Genomic DNA, 15,855 nt, shown 5'->3' with positions numbered 1-15,855 from the left:
CGAGGAGCGCTGGAAACCTCCTCACCCAAGGCATCGCAAACTGAGCTCGATGAAGTGTTTCAGATCAGTGCTGTCTGTTTCCAATTACATCCGAGAGCATTTCTGCAGGGAAGAGCCAAAGTCTTGATTTATAGGCTTTTGGGCAAGGGAATGCAGTGTTTTTTATTATCTTTATCTCTAAATCTGCTCTTGTAACTTGTTGCTTACAACAAACTTGCAGAGTCTAATGCAAAGGTCTTTTGTTAAGACTTCCTACACTCAGATGCTAAAATCCTTCATTGAAGCCCAGGCTAATTGCTTCTGCATCAGATAGACAGGCCCATCCATTTCACTCTGCTCAGCACGCCCTTGGGAGGGGAACACGTGTTTTGGGACAGCACCCCCTTAGAAGGTAGACGAGCTGGAGAGAAACCTCAGGCTGAGGCTCCGCAGCCATGACCTCGGCCCCAGCCGGAGCCTAAGCACTCGCTCGCACCTCGCAGGCGCTGTGGATGGTGGGAGAGGCAGCCAGCCCGCTCCTGCGCCACTCACTCTGCACCAGACATTCCTCTGGCTGGATTTTCTGCTGCATTGGCTTCCCACATATTTATCCTGACATCACATGGGCTGGGGCCCTTCCCGCCTCTGCCCAGCGTGAGTTTGTTGTGCAAAAAAGAATTGCTTTCAGAAAACCATGTCTTCTGTGGAAGGAAAATGCTCAAATGCAGCGAAGAAGAGTTTTATGAGCTTTGCTTCAATACTTGTTGTGCAACATCCTTACGGGATTTCATTATTTATGATTTTATCTAACTACAGTCTATGCCTAATAGCTCGGAGGTGCTGTTGATTAATTTTTTCCAGCTCTTTGATGTACCGGCAATAACTTGTCCATGTTGCCCTGTGTCAGTAAAGTGGAAATTGCCACGGCACAGAGAAGGTGTGGTATCGTGAGGTGGCCAAAGCCGGAACAACTGCCCAAGTCCACATAGGACGGAGGTTCCCTCTGGCCATGCTCTCCCTGCTTGCATTGGCTGATGGTGCTGTAATGAGTCAACTCATTAAAATAGGAAAAAACGAACCCAACCAAAAAACGTTGGTTTTTGTTTCTTTTCTGGGTTAGTGAGACAAACTTGCTCTCCATGTGACCAGGTATGTACTGCAGCCATCGTGGAGGACAAAGGGAGTGATCGGGCAGTGAGGAGTGGTGGGAGGAGGAAGAGGAGGGAGAAGGGCAAGCGGGTGCAGGCTGTAAGATCATCTTTTGACACCACACCCTACGTATGGACACTGTCAGTCTAATTCCTACCGTACTGGTTCCCTCCTCGATGTTGTAATCTGTTTCTGTGAATCTTTTCAATTAGGTATAGTGATTTATTGGTTAGTAGGGTGGGTTTGGGCAACCTCCAGCAACAGACACGAAATCCATTACCGTGCTGAGCTCTGTCCTATTGCTTGCAATGAAAAGGCATGAAATTTTTTCTCCAGGAAATGAATCTTTTTCAAAGTGATTAGAAGATTATATGACTAGGCTATTGAGTGATGCAAACCTGCCCGTTTCCAAAAGCTTCGGTGTAGTTACACCACTTACAAAAGGATTTGCTTCAAGATTTTTAGCTGTCCCAGCACATTAGTTGCTGATTAACTGGAGGTCTTCCTGAAAAGAGTGCATTTATCAGCATAAACAGACCTCTTTGTTCCCTTACGTAGAGGTTTTCAGTCTGCCGAAGTTGAAGTGTTTGCCAGTTCAGATTTATTATTTCTTGTCATCGCTTCTCTTAAAGTCATCACCTCTCTGGTATTAGTCCAATTCTGTGGATTTGTCAATCACCACCACAAAGAAAACCAGAGCCAAAATAAACCTGGCACAACTTGATTTCTGTATTACAAATGTACTGGCACAAACATTGTCCACAAAATCTCCCATTTCAGCAAAGTGCTTGAAATCCCATTCACTTCAATTAGTAAGTTAAGCAAGTGCTTAAATACTGTGTTTGAACCAGGGCCTGAAGATTGTACCTTGGCCAACTGGATTTGTTGTCTTTTTTTTTTTTTAATAGTTATGTAGCTTTTAGAGGAATTTGCACATTTCCGTTCAGTCAAGACATCAAAAACTTGGGTGAGATGAAGGAGAACTGAGAGCAGATACTATGCTGTCTTCTGGCATCTTTCATTTACAAATCGTTTGTAGTAGGCAAAGCATTAAAGATTCAAGGAGAGTGAATGAAACAATGAGATGGTCTTCTACGACACTTCCCTATTCTTAAAGTTATGGGGTTAAATCTTTGGGGAAAAAAAAAGATCTTACTCAGGCAAAATAACATAAGGAAGGGAATTACTGACATACAAGATAAGGGAAAAACGTGGAGGACTACAAACAGGCTTTACTTCATGGTAGCTGACGGTGTCTGGCAATTTTATACTGTATGCTATGCCTGTTCTCTCTGTGTGCAATTATATAGGCATATCAGTGTAATGCATGGTTATTACAAAATAAACCACAACATGCTAGGAAGAACATTTTATGCTTCTTAGTTGGACAAGGCTCATCTGGTCTTAATCTGATTTTTTTTTTCCTTCTTCTTAAGGAACATCTATTTAAAGATTTTCCCCATTTAGCCAATGGAATCTATGTTAATTTGACCTCTATTAAATCAAATTTTTTCCATTATTCTCTCTGCTGATCAAAGAGCTCTGGGGCAGTTTCCTGCGAGGCGGGCATACCTTGCCGCTGGAGCAGGACAGCAGAGCAGCAGCATGCAGATGCTCCCTCCACCTTCCTCCTGCTGGGAAAGTGGCTCCCAGCCTGGCCGCCTCCTAAGCCGGCTGCCTGCGCTCAGCCCCGGACCCACACGTTTCACTCGCCCAAACCCGTCTCTCCCGGGCACGCTCGTGCTGCCCCACCGGCAGGTTTCGCTTCCCTGGGAGGCAGAGCCATGGGGCACTGTCCCTTTCCCCACGGGCTCTGGGTGCCTTGCTCAGCGCCGCAGGGCCACCCCTGGGAGCCCGGCCTGTGCGGTGGCTCCTCTTAGCCATGCAGCTGCTGAACCACAGGGCGGTGGTGGCAGCTTCTTTGCTTCTTTGTTTTCAACTGGCAGGGCTCATTCCCGCCTGGATGGGAGACGGGAGATAAGCGCCAAGCATGCCCGGCATCAGCTGGAGCCTCCGAAGAGCCCGGCTGGCGTAGGAGCGGCCCAGCCCTGGGCTCTGGCGCAAGCCAAGGCGGGCAATGCCGGCATGGCCGGCGGCGGGCTCCTGGGGAACCCCTGCCGATCCCCAACCAAAGTCAAGAGACTTCCAGCTTTAGCCCATAGTCTAAAGGGCTGGAATCTCACACCCACTGACTCGGGGCATGGCTATGCCATGTGATAGAGCGGGGTGTCAAACCCCAAGCCCACACTGGAGGAGCGCAGCCTTTGGGGCCTGCCCTGCTGCCTGGCCATGGCAGGGACATGGCCTGGTGGCTGCCAGGGTGCAGCAAGGGCAGCCGGGAGCCTCGGCGCTGCCCTTCCAGCCTGCCCGCTCCGCGGCGATGCAGGCGTGGTGCGGCGCAGGAGGCCCAGGCCGAGGACAGAGCCATCTCCCCAGCTCATGCCGAGAGGGGAACGGCTTCCCTGGCCGGGGCGGGAGTGGCGGTGCTGGCTGCAGTAGGGCCTGGCCCGCCATGGAGCCGCCGTGCTGCCCCAGACGAGTCACATCCTTGCCTTTTGCCTCAGTCCCTTGTTTGTAAAATGGACACAAATACTTCACAAGGGTGTTGTGAAACCTAATTAATTAATACCTGTCACGCGCTTTGATGTCCTCGCATGAAAAGTCCTATATAACTACAAAGCATTTTTAATGCTATAAAGCAAGAACTTCTTGCTGTCTTGCCTTGGCAAAGAGGCTGATTAGATGTTATCAGTTTTGCTGTTTACACATACAGAAACTGCTGCAGTACGGTTTGGATCTTGTTTTGTTTTCAAAGAGTAACACAGTAAAATGACGGAAGAGTTAATTTGGGGGTCTGTTCCTCGTAACTTCAGGGAGTGGCCAGAAGTGACTTTATATTTACTGTCAATGAAATAAGCTAAATAAACCTTCAAGAAAAAAAAAACAACCCACACAAAAACCAACCCAAAAAGTTGACGTATCTGTGCATACTGGTGTGTCCCGATCATACCCACAGTAACTGTGCCGAAAGGCCTTCTAGCCCATGCTTGAGGAAAAAGCCGTACTACGGGAGCACTTAATCCTGTGTTTAAATGATTACGTATGGCTTACATTTCATAGAAGTCAACTGGCTCCTAAATAAGAGCCTGTTTGGGCCAAATCTCATTGACTGTTTTCATATATCTGCCATTAAGACTGTCCCCTTTGCAGCTTTACTGCTTAAGCGGTAAAGACCCAACTTGGTGAGCCGGAACCAAGGAGCTCTGATTCCACCTTCATCATGAAATGCATGATGCTGTTCCACCAGGAGACACGATTGCAGAGCCTTGAAATGCATGATGCTGTTCCACCAGGAGACACGATTGCAGAGCCTGTGCTTTAATTTTCACTTGTTTGATAACTAATGTTGAAACAGGAGGAAGCAGCCGTGCTGTATGGCCCTTCCCTTAGAGGGCTCAATGATGTATGTGCACAGCGGAGGGATGAAAGTGCAGCTTTCCATGTTAAAATTCTCAACAGGCCTGTCCGGTGCTGCATCTAAAGATGCACTAATAAGTTAATGACAAAATACAAATGCGTTGACTCCTGTAATTTAGAAAACTGGAGCCGAGGGAGTCTTAATAATCCTGCTTTTCTTTCCCAATTAACACTGTTTACTTTCTGCATTTCCTCGACCTTGAAAAGCAATCCTGCACAATTCCACGTACTTGCCTCCACCTTTAGCCCTTACAGCATGAACGCAGCACCCAGACTGTGCACGGCTCAAGCAGCGTCACACTTGGTTTAAATTGGATTATAAAACTAGAATAGAACTCCATATAAACATTTACTCCACATTTACAAGATGTACTTTGCAGTCAGTCCTTCCCGGACAGGGTAATTTCACTGCACTCAGCAGTGTTGTTCCAGACTGACAGCAGCACAGTGCAACGAGCCTCTGCTCCTTCCCTCTCCGGCTGCCAGCACCCACTTTCTCTCCCTTCCTTGAACTCTAAAACTGGATGTAAACTTGGACATCTTGTGAATACAGTAAATACACACATGAAGCACACTGCAATGGGCTCGGGCTCCTTAACGCTGTCATTCCAGCAGCTGCTTCAAAGCTTGGGAATACCCAGAGCTGCCTGCAACCAACAAGCAATTGCTCACAAGCAATTTTTGGGTCTTTTTTGTTTTGTTTTTAATGACAATTTCTCCCTGTGGTCATTTGGACAGCATTTGGAGGGCAGTGGGATCCCGTGCACAGCAGTGTGGCTGGCAGCGCTGCAGCTGAGCCAGGTGCGCTCGACCCATCCTGCCCGGCAGAGCGAGAGGGGAAGGAGCCAAAGTCCAGCTCAGGTGTGAGCAGCTGGAGGCAGGAATAGGCACAATGAGAGGAAACTGGGTACATCGCCTTTGCAAAACCAAATAAACACCACATTTGGGGGGCAGGGGGAAGGCTCCCAAAACCCAGCTTGCACAAAATCTTTTCCTTCCCCCAGCAACAGTGGTTTGTAGAGGCTGAAGTGTTTTCACACTGAAAGCATGGCATCATTTGGGAGCTTTCTCTACAGTCTACAAATTAACAAAACCCAGGGAGTGTTTTGCATTCAATAGTTAATCACAGTTGGCTGAGTGTTTATATTTTTCTTCACTGTAAAGGCATTCTTGGTCCGCCTCCCAAATAGCTTGTTTTGTCTGTGAGATTTAATCTTGAGTGGCAGGATTAGGTGCAAAGACAAACCTCAAAACAATTCTTATTTTTCTATAGCAAGATGTCAAGATGTAAAAGCTAGCTTCCCTGCAAACAGGCCCCTCAGGCGGGCACGCACAGGGCTTCTTGCTACAGATGCCAGTCTGCCCTGATATGGTGGCCCATAAAGCATCTCATTTCACTGTTTTAACTCCTTCCTGTTTGTGAACTGCTCTTTAAATAGTCTATAAACAACTCCAAACAACTAGAATTCAATGCACGTTGGACCAGTTTCCAGGCCTAGCTCCTCCCTGAAGAAGCATCTTGTTTGTATACGGGGAGCATCGGCTCCAGATGCCTAGCCTTACTTTCAAATCCAAACATGGTTTTTCTTCAAGGCAACACCAAGGTACCTTTCATAAAAATGAAGGGATGATGCAATATGTCTATAGTGCTTCAAGTGCACAGCACCACAAATACTGAGCTACTCTGCTTAGAAATAACTTAGGGAGTTACTTAAGAGTACCGTGTTGTATAGACATCAGCCATGTTTCTGCAGCTGTCTCTACTAACACAAGCGAGTGACTGAAAAAGTACAGAATTTAAGTCTTTACACTTCTAAGATCTGAAAATGGTTAGAAATGGTGAACTATTGCCTCCCAACAATCTTTAAAGGTAGGTAATATCAGGTTGTGCTTGATTGTGCTCAGATCTATATCACAGGTTTTAAAAAAGGTAATAAAACCACGTCCAAGTTTCCTGAGAGGTATGTCTGCAGATCATTTAGTCCCGTCTTTCACTCGAAGCAGAACTACCACCAGCTGCTAGATGAGGACCACCACAGCATTGCCTACTCATAAATCTCCAGGGAGATGCCCCAACCTCCAGGGACACCTCTTCCATTGCTGGACTGTGCCTGGAGATTTGTGCTTTTGATGGCGTCACTTTTGGAGGAAAAATTTTGGTAAGTCTTCCCCGTAAACATAATCTGACAGAGCCTGAAGAAAGGAGTCATGAAAACTCCCCAAGAATTTAATAGCTTCTTGCAGCTCCCCTAATCCTGCACATATAATGCTAGACATAGGTATATACTGTTGGCGTTTCTTTCCTGTATATGCTTTAAAACCAGTAGAAATTATTCTTTGCAAAGATGGGGTCTATGTAAATAGTATGTTAAGTTCTGCTAGTAAACTCCAGCACCTTCTGAGATTTTTCTCTAAGCTGACTTCAAGCATATGACCTGCTTCCTGAGCCTGCTCCAAGGTACCTCTGGAGCAGGAAAGATAAATAACACTTCACACAGTATAGCTAATGTGGGGACCCTTTTGCCAGAGCGTATCACAGTGCTGAATACATGGTTCAGTTTTAAAAAGGACCAAATAATCCCATGATCCATTTCCAAACCACTGTAATAAAAATAACGCTAAATTCAACAAAAGGGCCATTACAAATGCAGAAGAAATACTCCTGTCACCCATAACAAGCATGACGAACCCAGCGATTAGATTATTTTTGAATCTCTTCTGTAAAGTACCCCAGCACCAGCCAATGGCAGAGACAAGGAATGGGATTCAGCTGAGCAATGCCCTGACAGACAACACACCCTCTTCGAAGCAGGCACCTCCGACGGTTGAAAAGCCTTTTCCTTACAAGCAGGCTTTCACCCAGCTTTGCGTGAGTGATCTATGTCCATGGTGGTGCTGAACACCCATCCACTGGAAGAGAGAAAGGCAGGACCAAGTTGCAGGGTTTTTTTCATGCAACCTGCCCATAATTAGCCTCAAGCAGTGGCTGAGTCACTCACAGGAGTCCCGGGTGCTATTAGGACCAGACACGCCATGGCCCAGCATATAATTATACCAGCCACCACCGCGCGGAAACTGCTCCATTTAGCTATCTGACCCCATTAGACAGAAGCTGTTACTTCTTCTTGGCTACAAGTCTTGTGGGTGCTCTGAAGATGAGCCCCATTGTCAGAGCACAGACTCATTCACCCAAACTCACCTCTTTCTTGCTAAAACCAGAAGATGCTGTCCTCTTTCCTGGTTCACCTGCGGGCTGCCCGAGAGCACCCCTGTGGTCCAGAGGCAAAGAGAGATGCTGAGACACAGCACCTACTAGATACAAGGGACAGGGAGATGAGTGCAGAAAGTCTGCAAAATGCAGCACACTGCAGTATCTTTTTCACCGGAGCATTTTGCTTCCCCTTTTCATAACGATGATAGAAAAGTTCAGGTGGGAAGCTGGTTGCTGATGGCCCCAGAACTTTTTACATGCCTCTAGGGCTAGCAATGCAAGGAGAAAGTTTTCTGCAGCATCCGCTTTCCAGTAGAACGGAGGCAGCTGAACAGAGAGCAGGCTCGGTTGGCCAAAACACACAAGAAAACACCCTTAGCTGGCAGGGCTGCACTTGAGTTGCAGCTGGATTTTGCAGCTGCCTTCTCCTATCAAGGCATTAAGAGGAAATGCCACGCTTCAGCCACAGCAGGGTGGCATTCCCCTCTGGCACAGCTCCTCTGTTGGGTACAGAAATGACCCTAGCCCCAGCTGGTGAGCAACCAAAGCCCATTACCTCCTGCAGCCTGGATCTCACGGAGAGGGAGCAAGGGGGACCTGGGTAGTGGAGGAGGCTACGTACGTCAACGGAGCCAGCAAAGGCTGTTTCGCTGCTCCTCTGAGGAAAAGCAAAAAAAGGTCAGTTTTTGTCACTCTTTGTTGTCATCCTGTCAGACCGAGTTCCAGTGAGGTTTGCTGGGAGGGGAGTGCGATGCTTGGGCTGCTGCTGACAGTGCAGTTCAGAGAAGAAACACATGGCTCCAACCTCAAGCTGCTACTCTCACACCAGTGCTACATCCCCTCTGAAAGACACAAATAACCTTGACAGCTGCTCTGATTTTTGATCAAGCATTAAAAAACTTTTGCTGAAAGGGACAGTGGAATAAAGGAAACAAGATGTCAAATTATAATCAGCTTGAATCATTTCAAATAAACACCAAGGAAATAAAATGTACCCTGTTTGCTGGCAGGCTTGATGGCTTACAAAGCACTCGCCCCACCCAAATCAAGCGCTCAAAATGGAGCAGCAGCGGAACAGAAAACCCCAATAGTGTAAGATTTGCTTTTCCCTGGTACTGCATTGCCATCCTCAGGGATAGAAAAAGCATCATTAGGGTTTAAATAGAGTTTGATGAAAACACGGAGCACCCCAAGGGTCAATTTTCACCACGGGCAGCTGCAGCACGAGGCATTAATTCTTCACCCTCTCTGGTGACAGGAGAAACGCAGGGAGCTGTAGGCACAAATAACGTTAGACTTCTAGTGTGTATTTTGCTTTTCATGCCTGCAATTAAATGCTTGCTTTACTTCCTGTTGTTTAAAACTGTATTTATTCTTTAGCACTGCAAGAAAAACCTCCTGTATTTTTTTTAATTTGCACTGGGGACACGTTTGAAGGCCCATATTGTAGACTCAGCAAGTGGCAGGGCAGCCGCCAAACCTTGCTTCCTTTGTTGATTTCTTGATGATTTAAGACCTATTTTCAGCAGCTGATCCCAGTTCCCCCCCCCCCCCCCCCCCCCCCCCCCCCCGGCCTTTTTGCTTGGTAACTACCATTTTAACAAAATGGTGTTTGTGCAATGCCTTGGAACCAAGTACTGAGCTTTTAAATGTAAGACAGGGAATAGAATAGGAAAAGCAGCACTAAAATCCCCTGCACACCATGGCTTTTCAAGCCACATGCTTAGAAATATATGGCAGAACCCTTGAGTTCTTGCAGAATAGTATTTAGACCGCTAGCCTTTTATTCCTTAGCTAAAATTACTTGCATGTTTCTGATATTTGTGTTGTTTACCTTCCCCCAGGACATAGTTTGAAATTATTTTCTGAATCTACAGAAATCAGTAAATAAAACCATACAAAGAGCTCTATACTGTTAATGTACACTGTTCAGACTTTTACTGGCTTTGCCCATAGGGACAAACCCTATTGTTTCAAAGCTCAAACAGGAAAAGATATAGTCTGATCAATGGTTTGTTTAGGTGCAGGCTTCCTTCAGAAAAGGAGAATACACTTTCCCCCTGCTGAGGCCAAGACGCAAATTAAACAAAGATTTGGTGCAAAAAATGTACCCAATGCCATCAGCACAATTATCCTCTGTTCTAGGCAACAAGAGTCCTTCCTCGGAATTATTCTGTTGTGGAGAATACAATACTTAGATTAATAAATAAAAAACAGTTTCCACTGATTATTTTTATGGCAAATAATTCTATATTTAATGCAGTCCCATAAGATGCTGGCACACACCTTGTGGCCTTGTTAAAACATAAACCTCAAGCTTGCTAAAAATAGCAGTAACTAGTAAGGATGAATCAAAATTGTCCCAGAACATTACAGACACCTGAAAATAAAAACTGAAAAGGAGATGACTTAAGGGATTTTCAGTAACATTTAAGAAGTAAGTGTAACCTTTAGGTTTAATGAGCATTACAATACAACAATTACAGAGACATAAGTAATTTAAGCAGTCAGTTTGGTGACAGACTTCATTTGCTTCACAGGGCAGGGTCAGCACCCTGTAATTAACAGTCATGGTCAGAAGCTGTGTCCAAAGCTTGTTACCTCCTTGCAGCACACCTTTCTCACAAGTCTGGAAAGGTGAGAAACTCCCGTTCTCCACTGACAAGAAGACTTACCTCCTCATCTCCATGTACTGCTGCGGCATAGATGTGGTATTAGAAATGTATTCCAGACCTGCAGGGGTGACCCTCACATGCTACTACAGGTTTCTGTCACCTGCTTGCTTTTCTGGTAGTTAAGGGCGCTGACACAGAAGGATGTCTAAGCAGCACTCCCCACTCACTACTTAAAGAGGCTTTTGACCTCTGCTAAACCCCCAGCCTTCTATTAGGGGGGCACTGCTTGATGGAGTCTGCTCAGACAGTCCCCTCTTTCCTAGGTAAGAAGCGTCTGTGCAAACCATCTGAATTAAGACTTAAGGTAATGCATTTCATTGATAAATCTTGTCTCCCGACTGCTGCAAGCACCAGCCAGGATGAGAGAAAGGAAACACAGAGAAATGTGGCTAGTGAGGGTCTGCCGAAGCACAGAAGATCCGTGCTAATTCTAGCAATGACTGCCTCTCAAAAACTGACTCAAGTCTACTCTATAAACAAATGTGAGGATGTTCAAAGACACCAACGATACCAAAACCATTGCTGATTCAGCAAATGAAACATGCTGATCAACAAAGCAATATCCAGCACAACAGTAAAAGCAATAAAGACCAAACTACATATGATATAGTTAACTTTCATTTATTCTTCCAGCTGCTTGTCCAGTCTTTCCAGCAAGTTCACAAAAAGTCTAACTTTGAATCCAAAAGATTTGGTATTACTTCTAGCACAGTGGTTTACATATGCAGATGAGTAAAGGCTTGACTGTAAGTTTGCACTTTAAGGACCTTTGGAAAATCACGCATTAATGGGGCTGAGTAACTAGAGACATACTGCATACTTTCAATCACAATTATAACAGAGAAAAATTCAGGCTTTTCGATATGTTTGTAACATTGCTATTTTTCTCCTGCGTTTTGTAGTTCTCGTAAAGCAAAGAAACTAGCCTAGGTCTGACTGCTCCTTTCAACCGCATATATCACCTAGTAGGAAAGAGCACTGGAGGTCTCTTGCCATTAAACTGGCCACAATAGATAGTATCATAAAACAGGAGATGACAGAAATAACTCCAGTGTACTAGACTACAACTTTTGTGGCTAAGCTAAATGCCTTCAACAAACACTTGATTTGATATAAATTATTGAAATTTACTCTTTTTTTCCGATGTAGTATTTATATGGTAATCATCCTTCTGGAGAGATTTCATTTATTTTTTGTCTTTCCTTCCAATACCCCATTTGTAGTGCTAACACCACCAATATATCCTTCTGAGAACTATCACGAAGGGCTCCATAAAGTACTCTGCAGGTCAAAGAGTGCAGGGTGGTTTTGAAATAAAGACAATGTTCATTAAGTGTAAGAAAAATGCCTTTTCTTCTGATCTAAAAATCGATAGGCTTGCAGACTTTCTCTCAAACACAAACAGTTTAGTTTCTAAACTTCTCTAGCTTTTTCTTAAAAAAAAAAAAAATGCTACCAGTTGTAGCATGATGCAAAATTAGACTGAAATCATAGGTTCATTTCCATATAAGCTAGTGAAAAGTTGGTGAAACTATTGAATTCAACATAAAGGAATTGTTGATTTAGGCTTTTTATATCCTCAGTGTCTTTTCTTACATGGCTTCTAAACCTCTTTAATATTTTTTTTTGTTTTAATTTTATTAAAATTTATTTTAATAATAAAGCAGTCAGTCTAAAATTACTAGAACTGAGGTGAAGGATGCATTTTTTGTTGAAAACGGATATTGACTCTGAAAAGTGGACCGCTTTTTGAAATGTTTTGCAATTGCTAGCCTTTGAATCACGGTAACTTCTGAATAGACAAAAAAATATGTTGGTGCCACTTGGACAGTCAGGTATATAAAGCAAACACAGTGTTCATGGGGCAACCACTACACCACTGAGTAAAACACAAGGTTATAAAATGCAAGATCCCAGGAATCTACTGATGTAACTTGAGGGTTTGGCTTTTACCTTCTGAAGATGGCTAGAGGTTGTTTCTATCAGATTTTGAACACTATGAGAGCAAATACTTTTCATCAGCCATCATCCTTCTCCCAACCCGTTCACAAGAGTTCGCTTATTCTTGAATATGCGTGTGTGGCTTTGACTTTACCTGAAGAAATGCAGATGTGAGACCATCCCGGTGTATTGCACAATGTGTGGTTTTTTAGCGATTTAAGGTTGTTCAGTTACAGTTTTGCTATTCACATAAAACCATTACCCTCCAAGTCTTGGTTTACAGGCAAAAGCCTCACACAATGCCTCCACAGAGGGAATTCAGGCTCAGACTTTTGGAGCTGTTTACAGCCCTCGCATAATGCAGTGAGAGTCAAAAGGGGGTGGGTCACAGAACAGAATATGCCCCCTACTTCGTATATTTGCAGTAAGGCTTCTGATTTTGTTTGCAGCTTAATTTCCAGCCAAGAACTTCAGTATTATACAGAAACCAAAATTTTGCTTACAAACTAGCTGAAAATACCTGTAGTTTCTAGAGGCAAATGATTTGCATAATTCTTAATTATTAAGCCTCACTGCTCAAAACTTATCTGCATTTCCTAGGTGGACATTTGCCTGGAAAGCACTACTTTTAAGGTCAAATAACAAGTTTTCGAAAGGGTAGGAGAATACTGCCTATCAAATAATTTGATGAGATTTCAGTGTGTAAATAGACAGTGGTGCTATAGTGAGTAATTTCAAATTAAATGTTTTCCAGTGCCACTGTATCATCTGCATACTATTAATTTAGTTCCTTTTATTTAGCAGAAGTAGGGCATATTTTCCATATGCCATTTATAAGCAACGTACACTGTTAATTTTATTCCTTACTGGAAAGTACCCTGTCTATTTACAATTTAATTTGGGAAGTGGCATTGTGACAGTTAGCCCCAACTGGTGTGCCTGACACAAGCATAAAAGAAAGGATGAATAGGTGGGATTTTGCATTTGGCATTTCAGAATTAGGGACGTAATGTTTCCAGTTAGATACACTTAAAAATTATTTCTGAGAAGACATGTTGAACTTAAGCATTACACTAAATACCTATAGCCCTACATTATTTCATCGGTTATTTTTCCAAGACATCATTCACTCCTTTGTTGAAAGTTTACTTCTTCGCAGTATTTATCTTGCTTGGAAAAATTACAGGTCTATGAAAGAGCTTTATTTTGTTATACTGATTTATATAACTAGTTCCTTGTACACTGGTACTAAAGAAGCAGAACTTTTTCGTAATGGTAACAGCAGTTCATTATAAAAACACCAAAATTGTACAACTGGAAATAAAAATAAAGCATAAAAGCATAGCATTTCATATAAGATAAGCTTTCAACTGAAATATTAAAAAAAACCCTCCAACACCCTGCCATATTAATATCAGACCAACCTGAAAGGCACTGAGAATTGAAGTGTGCAACTCATATCCATACCTGTGAGAGCAATAACCACAGTGAGACACAAACCTCCAAGGCAGAATATGGCACTGTACAGTCCATTAGGCATTCCTGGTACACACGGCAGTTTTATATTTTCTTAGGAAAAGCTGGCAATGTTAACTTAATATATAAATTACATCATATTTCCATGGAAAAAAAATAATCCAATTTACACCATCTGAAGACAAGGAAACAAGGCATAACATACAGGACACTGTTGACACAAGAAAATGTTATCACATCAAAACACGCCCTTTTAAATTTACTCCAGTGGATAATATAAAGGAATGGTGGTGGCAGAGGTAAAGGGACAGGATGAATATCAAATATTGAGTTTTAAGCATGCTAGTGAGGTCTTTGTTTGAGAAACCTGACAATACCTGAAGCTACCAAAATAATTTCAGAGGCAAGAAAGCACCTATATCAAGACAGTCCAACCATTTCCAGGCATTCTTCTTGTGGGCTGACACACGCAGACTGAAGAACCTGTCCAGTACCATCTTCGTGCCAGAGGCTGTCTAAAGCTTCCCGTTAGCAAATGCTGCCTCCTGGAACTGGGGGACAAATGTTTTGAAATATGCCCTAGTGAAAAACAGAAAATGCACGGTTAGGAAAGAGTAAATTTAGAATATGGTGTGTGCATGTATGTACCTAGGGTTTTAACAGAGAAGCATAATGTTACCATGCTCAGTCTGTTATTAGATCTCAAAAATGGGTAGTGTTCTTCTTACAAGTTTTTAGTATGCAGCAGACCCACACACTTCAGCTTTCTCGACCCAGCAGTACTACTTTCTTCAGCGTCCTCACCACTAATCTCTTAATGTGGTCAACATCAGTAACTTGACAGTGTCAGAAGAGCCTGATGGACTGTCCATATTTTATCCAACGCAAAGCTCCAGAGATAAACTGTATCATGCACTGGAAAATAAACCTTTGAATGGCTGTAGAAGTGAGAAACACTTAGATGAGCCACAAGTGTGGCTACGCCACTCCCTGCAGCATTTTATAACTGGGACTTTTTGATGCAGTTGATGTGTACCATGTTTCTGGGATAAAAAGTGGGCTTTCTTCCTCCATGTTGAAGAAAGCTTCACATATGGTATCAAAGATCTGAAGACAAACAAGTCATTGGAGCAGGAAAATTTTGAGACAAAGTCAGAATATGTGCAGGAGATAAGCTCTTTATCTGTCTCCTTACAGAAATCTTAATGCAACACAGAGTCACTGTCGATGGCAGTAGTTTATGTAAGACATAGTCAATAAATACTAATACTTTGGATGAACTGTAATTCCTTTTATTAGACTTTGAAAGAATATTATTCTATAAATTAAGATGTGCTTTGTATATTTTGGATCTTAGTCTATCTTCTTTACAAAGAGTCGAGTGACTCATAAATCTGTAAAATGAGTTGATCCTAAGTATCCAAAATTGAGCTGGAACTGTACCTTTGAGTTTATTGCACTGAAATACTCAACTGTGTACTAACCGTACTTTATGTCTCCCAATGATACCCTTTACTGCAAGTTATATTAGAAGCTGCTTCATCATTCTATCTTTGGTTTCTGCTTACTACTTTCTACACCGAACTTTCACTTTCTCTACTATTTTTTTTTAAAAAACATTGCTGTTCACATCACTGGACTTCATAAATTCCTATGCAAGAAGAACCTTCTCCTGTTCTCCCTACCAAAAAATAAACACATCTGAAGTGAGAATAACTGCAATTATGCTTATTACGTTACTGATTTCTCTGCTGGTATATCTCCCAAAGCAAAAATATGCTGATCATCTTCCCAATCATGATATGTGTTTCATAATTTGGGTAGAAGCTTCGGCAACCACCTGAACACCAGTCATACCTCCTCACATCTAGAAATGCTGCCAGATCACAAAAGAGAATGCTCTCCTCTCTTTGTGAAGTTGTACCTGGCAAATTAATTAACAGACAG

The 15,855-nt window shown here is 43.2% G+C and overlaps 1 protein-coding gene across 2 annotated transcripts in view; it reads right to left on the bottom strand.

Moving 5' to 3' along the window:
- Positions 1 to 11,099: 11,099 nt before the first annotated feature.
- Positions 11,100 to 15,855, bottom strand: part of BABAM2 (BRISC and BRCA1 A complex member 2) — a 170,685-nt gene continuing 165,929 nt past the window's right edge. For both annotated transcript variants that reach the window (XM_037405683.1, XM_037405684.1), the window contains one exon: positions 11,100 to 14,487. In XM_037405683.1, coding sequence (XP_037261580.1) covers positions 14,424 to 14,487 — 64 coding nt within the window. In that variant the 3' untranslated portion in view covers positions 11,100 to 14,423. The remainder of the gene's footprint in view (positions 14,488 to 15,855) is intronic.

This window comes from Falco rusticolus, chromosome 12 (assembly GCF_015220075.1).
Source record: "Falco rusticolus isolate bFalRus1 chromosome 12, bFalRus1.pri, whole genome shotgun sequence".
NCBI classification, from domain to species: domain Eukaryota; kingdom Metazoa; phylum Chordata; class Aves; order Falconiformes; family Falconidae; genus Falco; species Falco rusticolus.
Note: the sequence above shows the minus strand (reverse complement) of the source record. Positions and strands in the feature narration are given on the sequence as shown.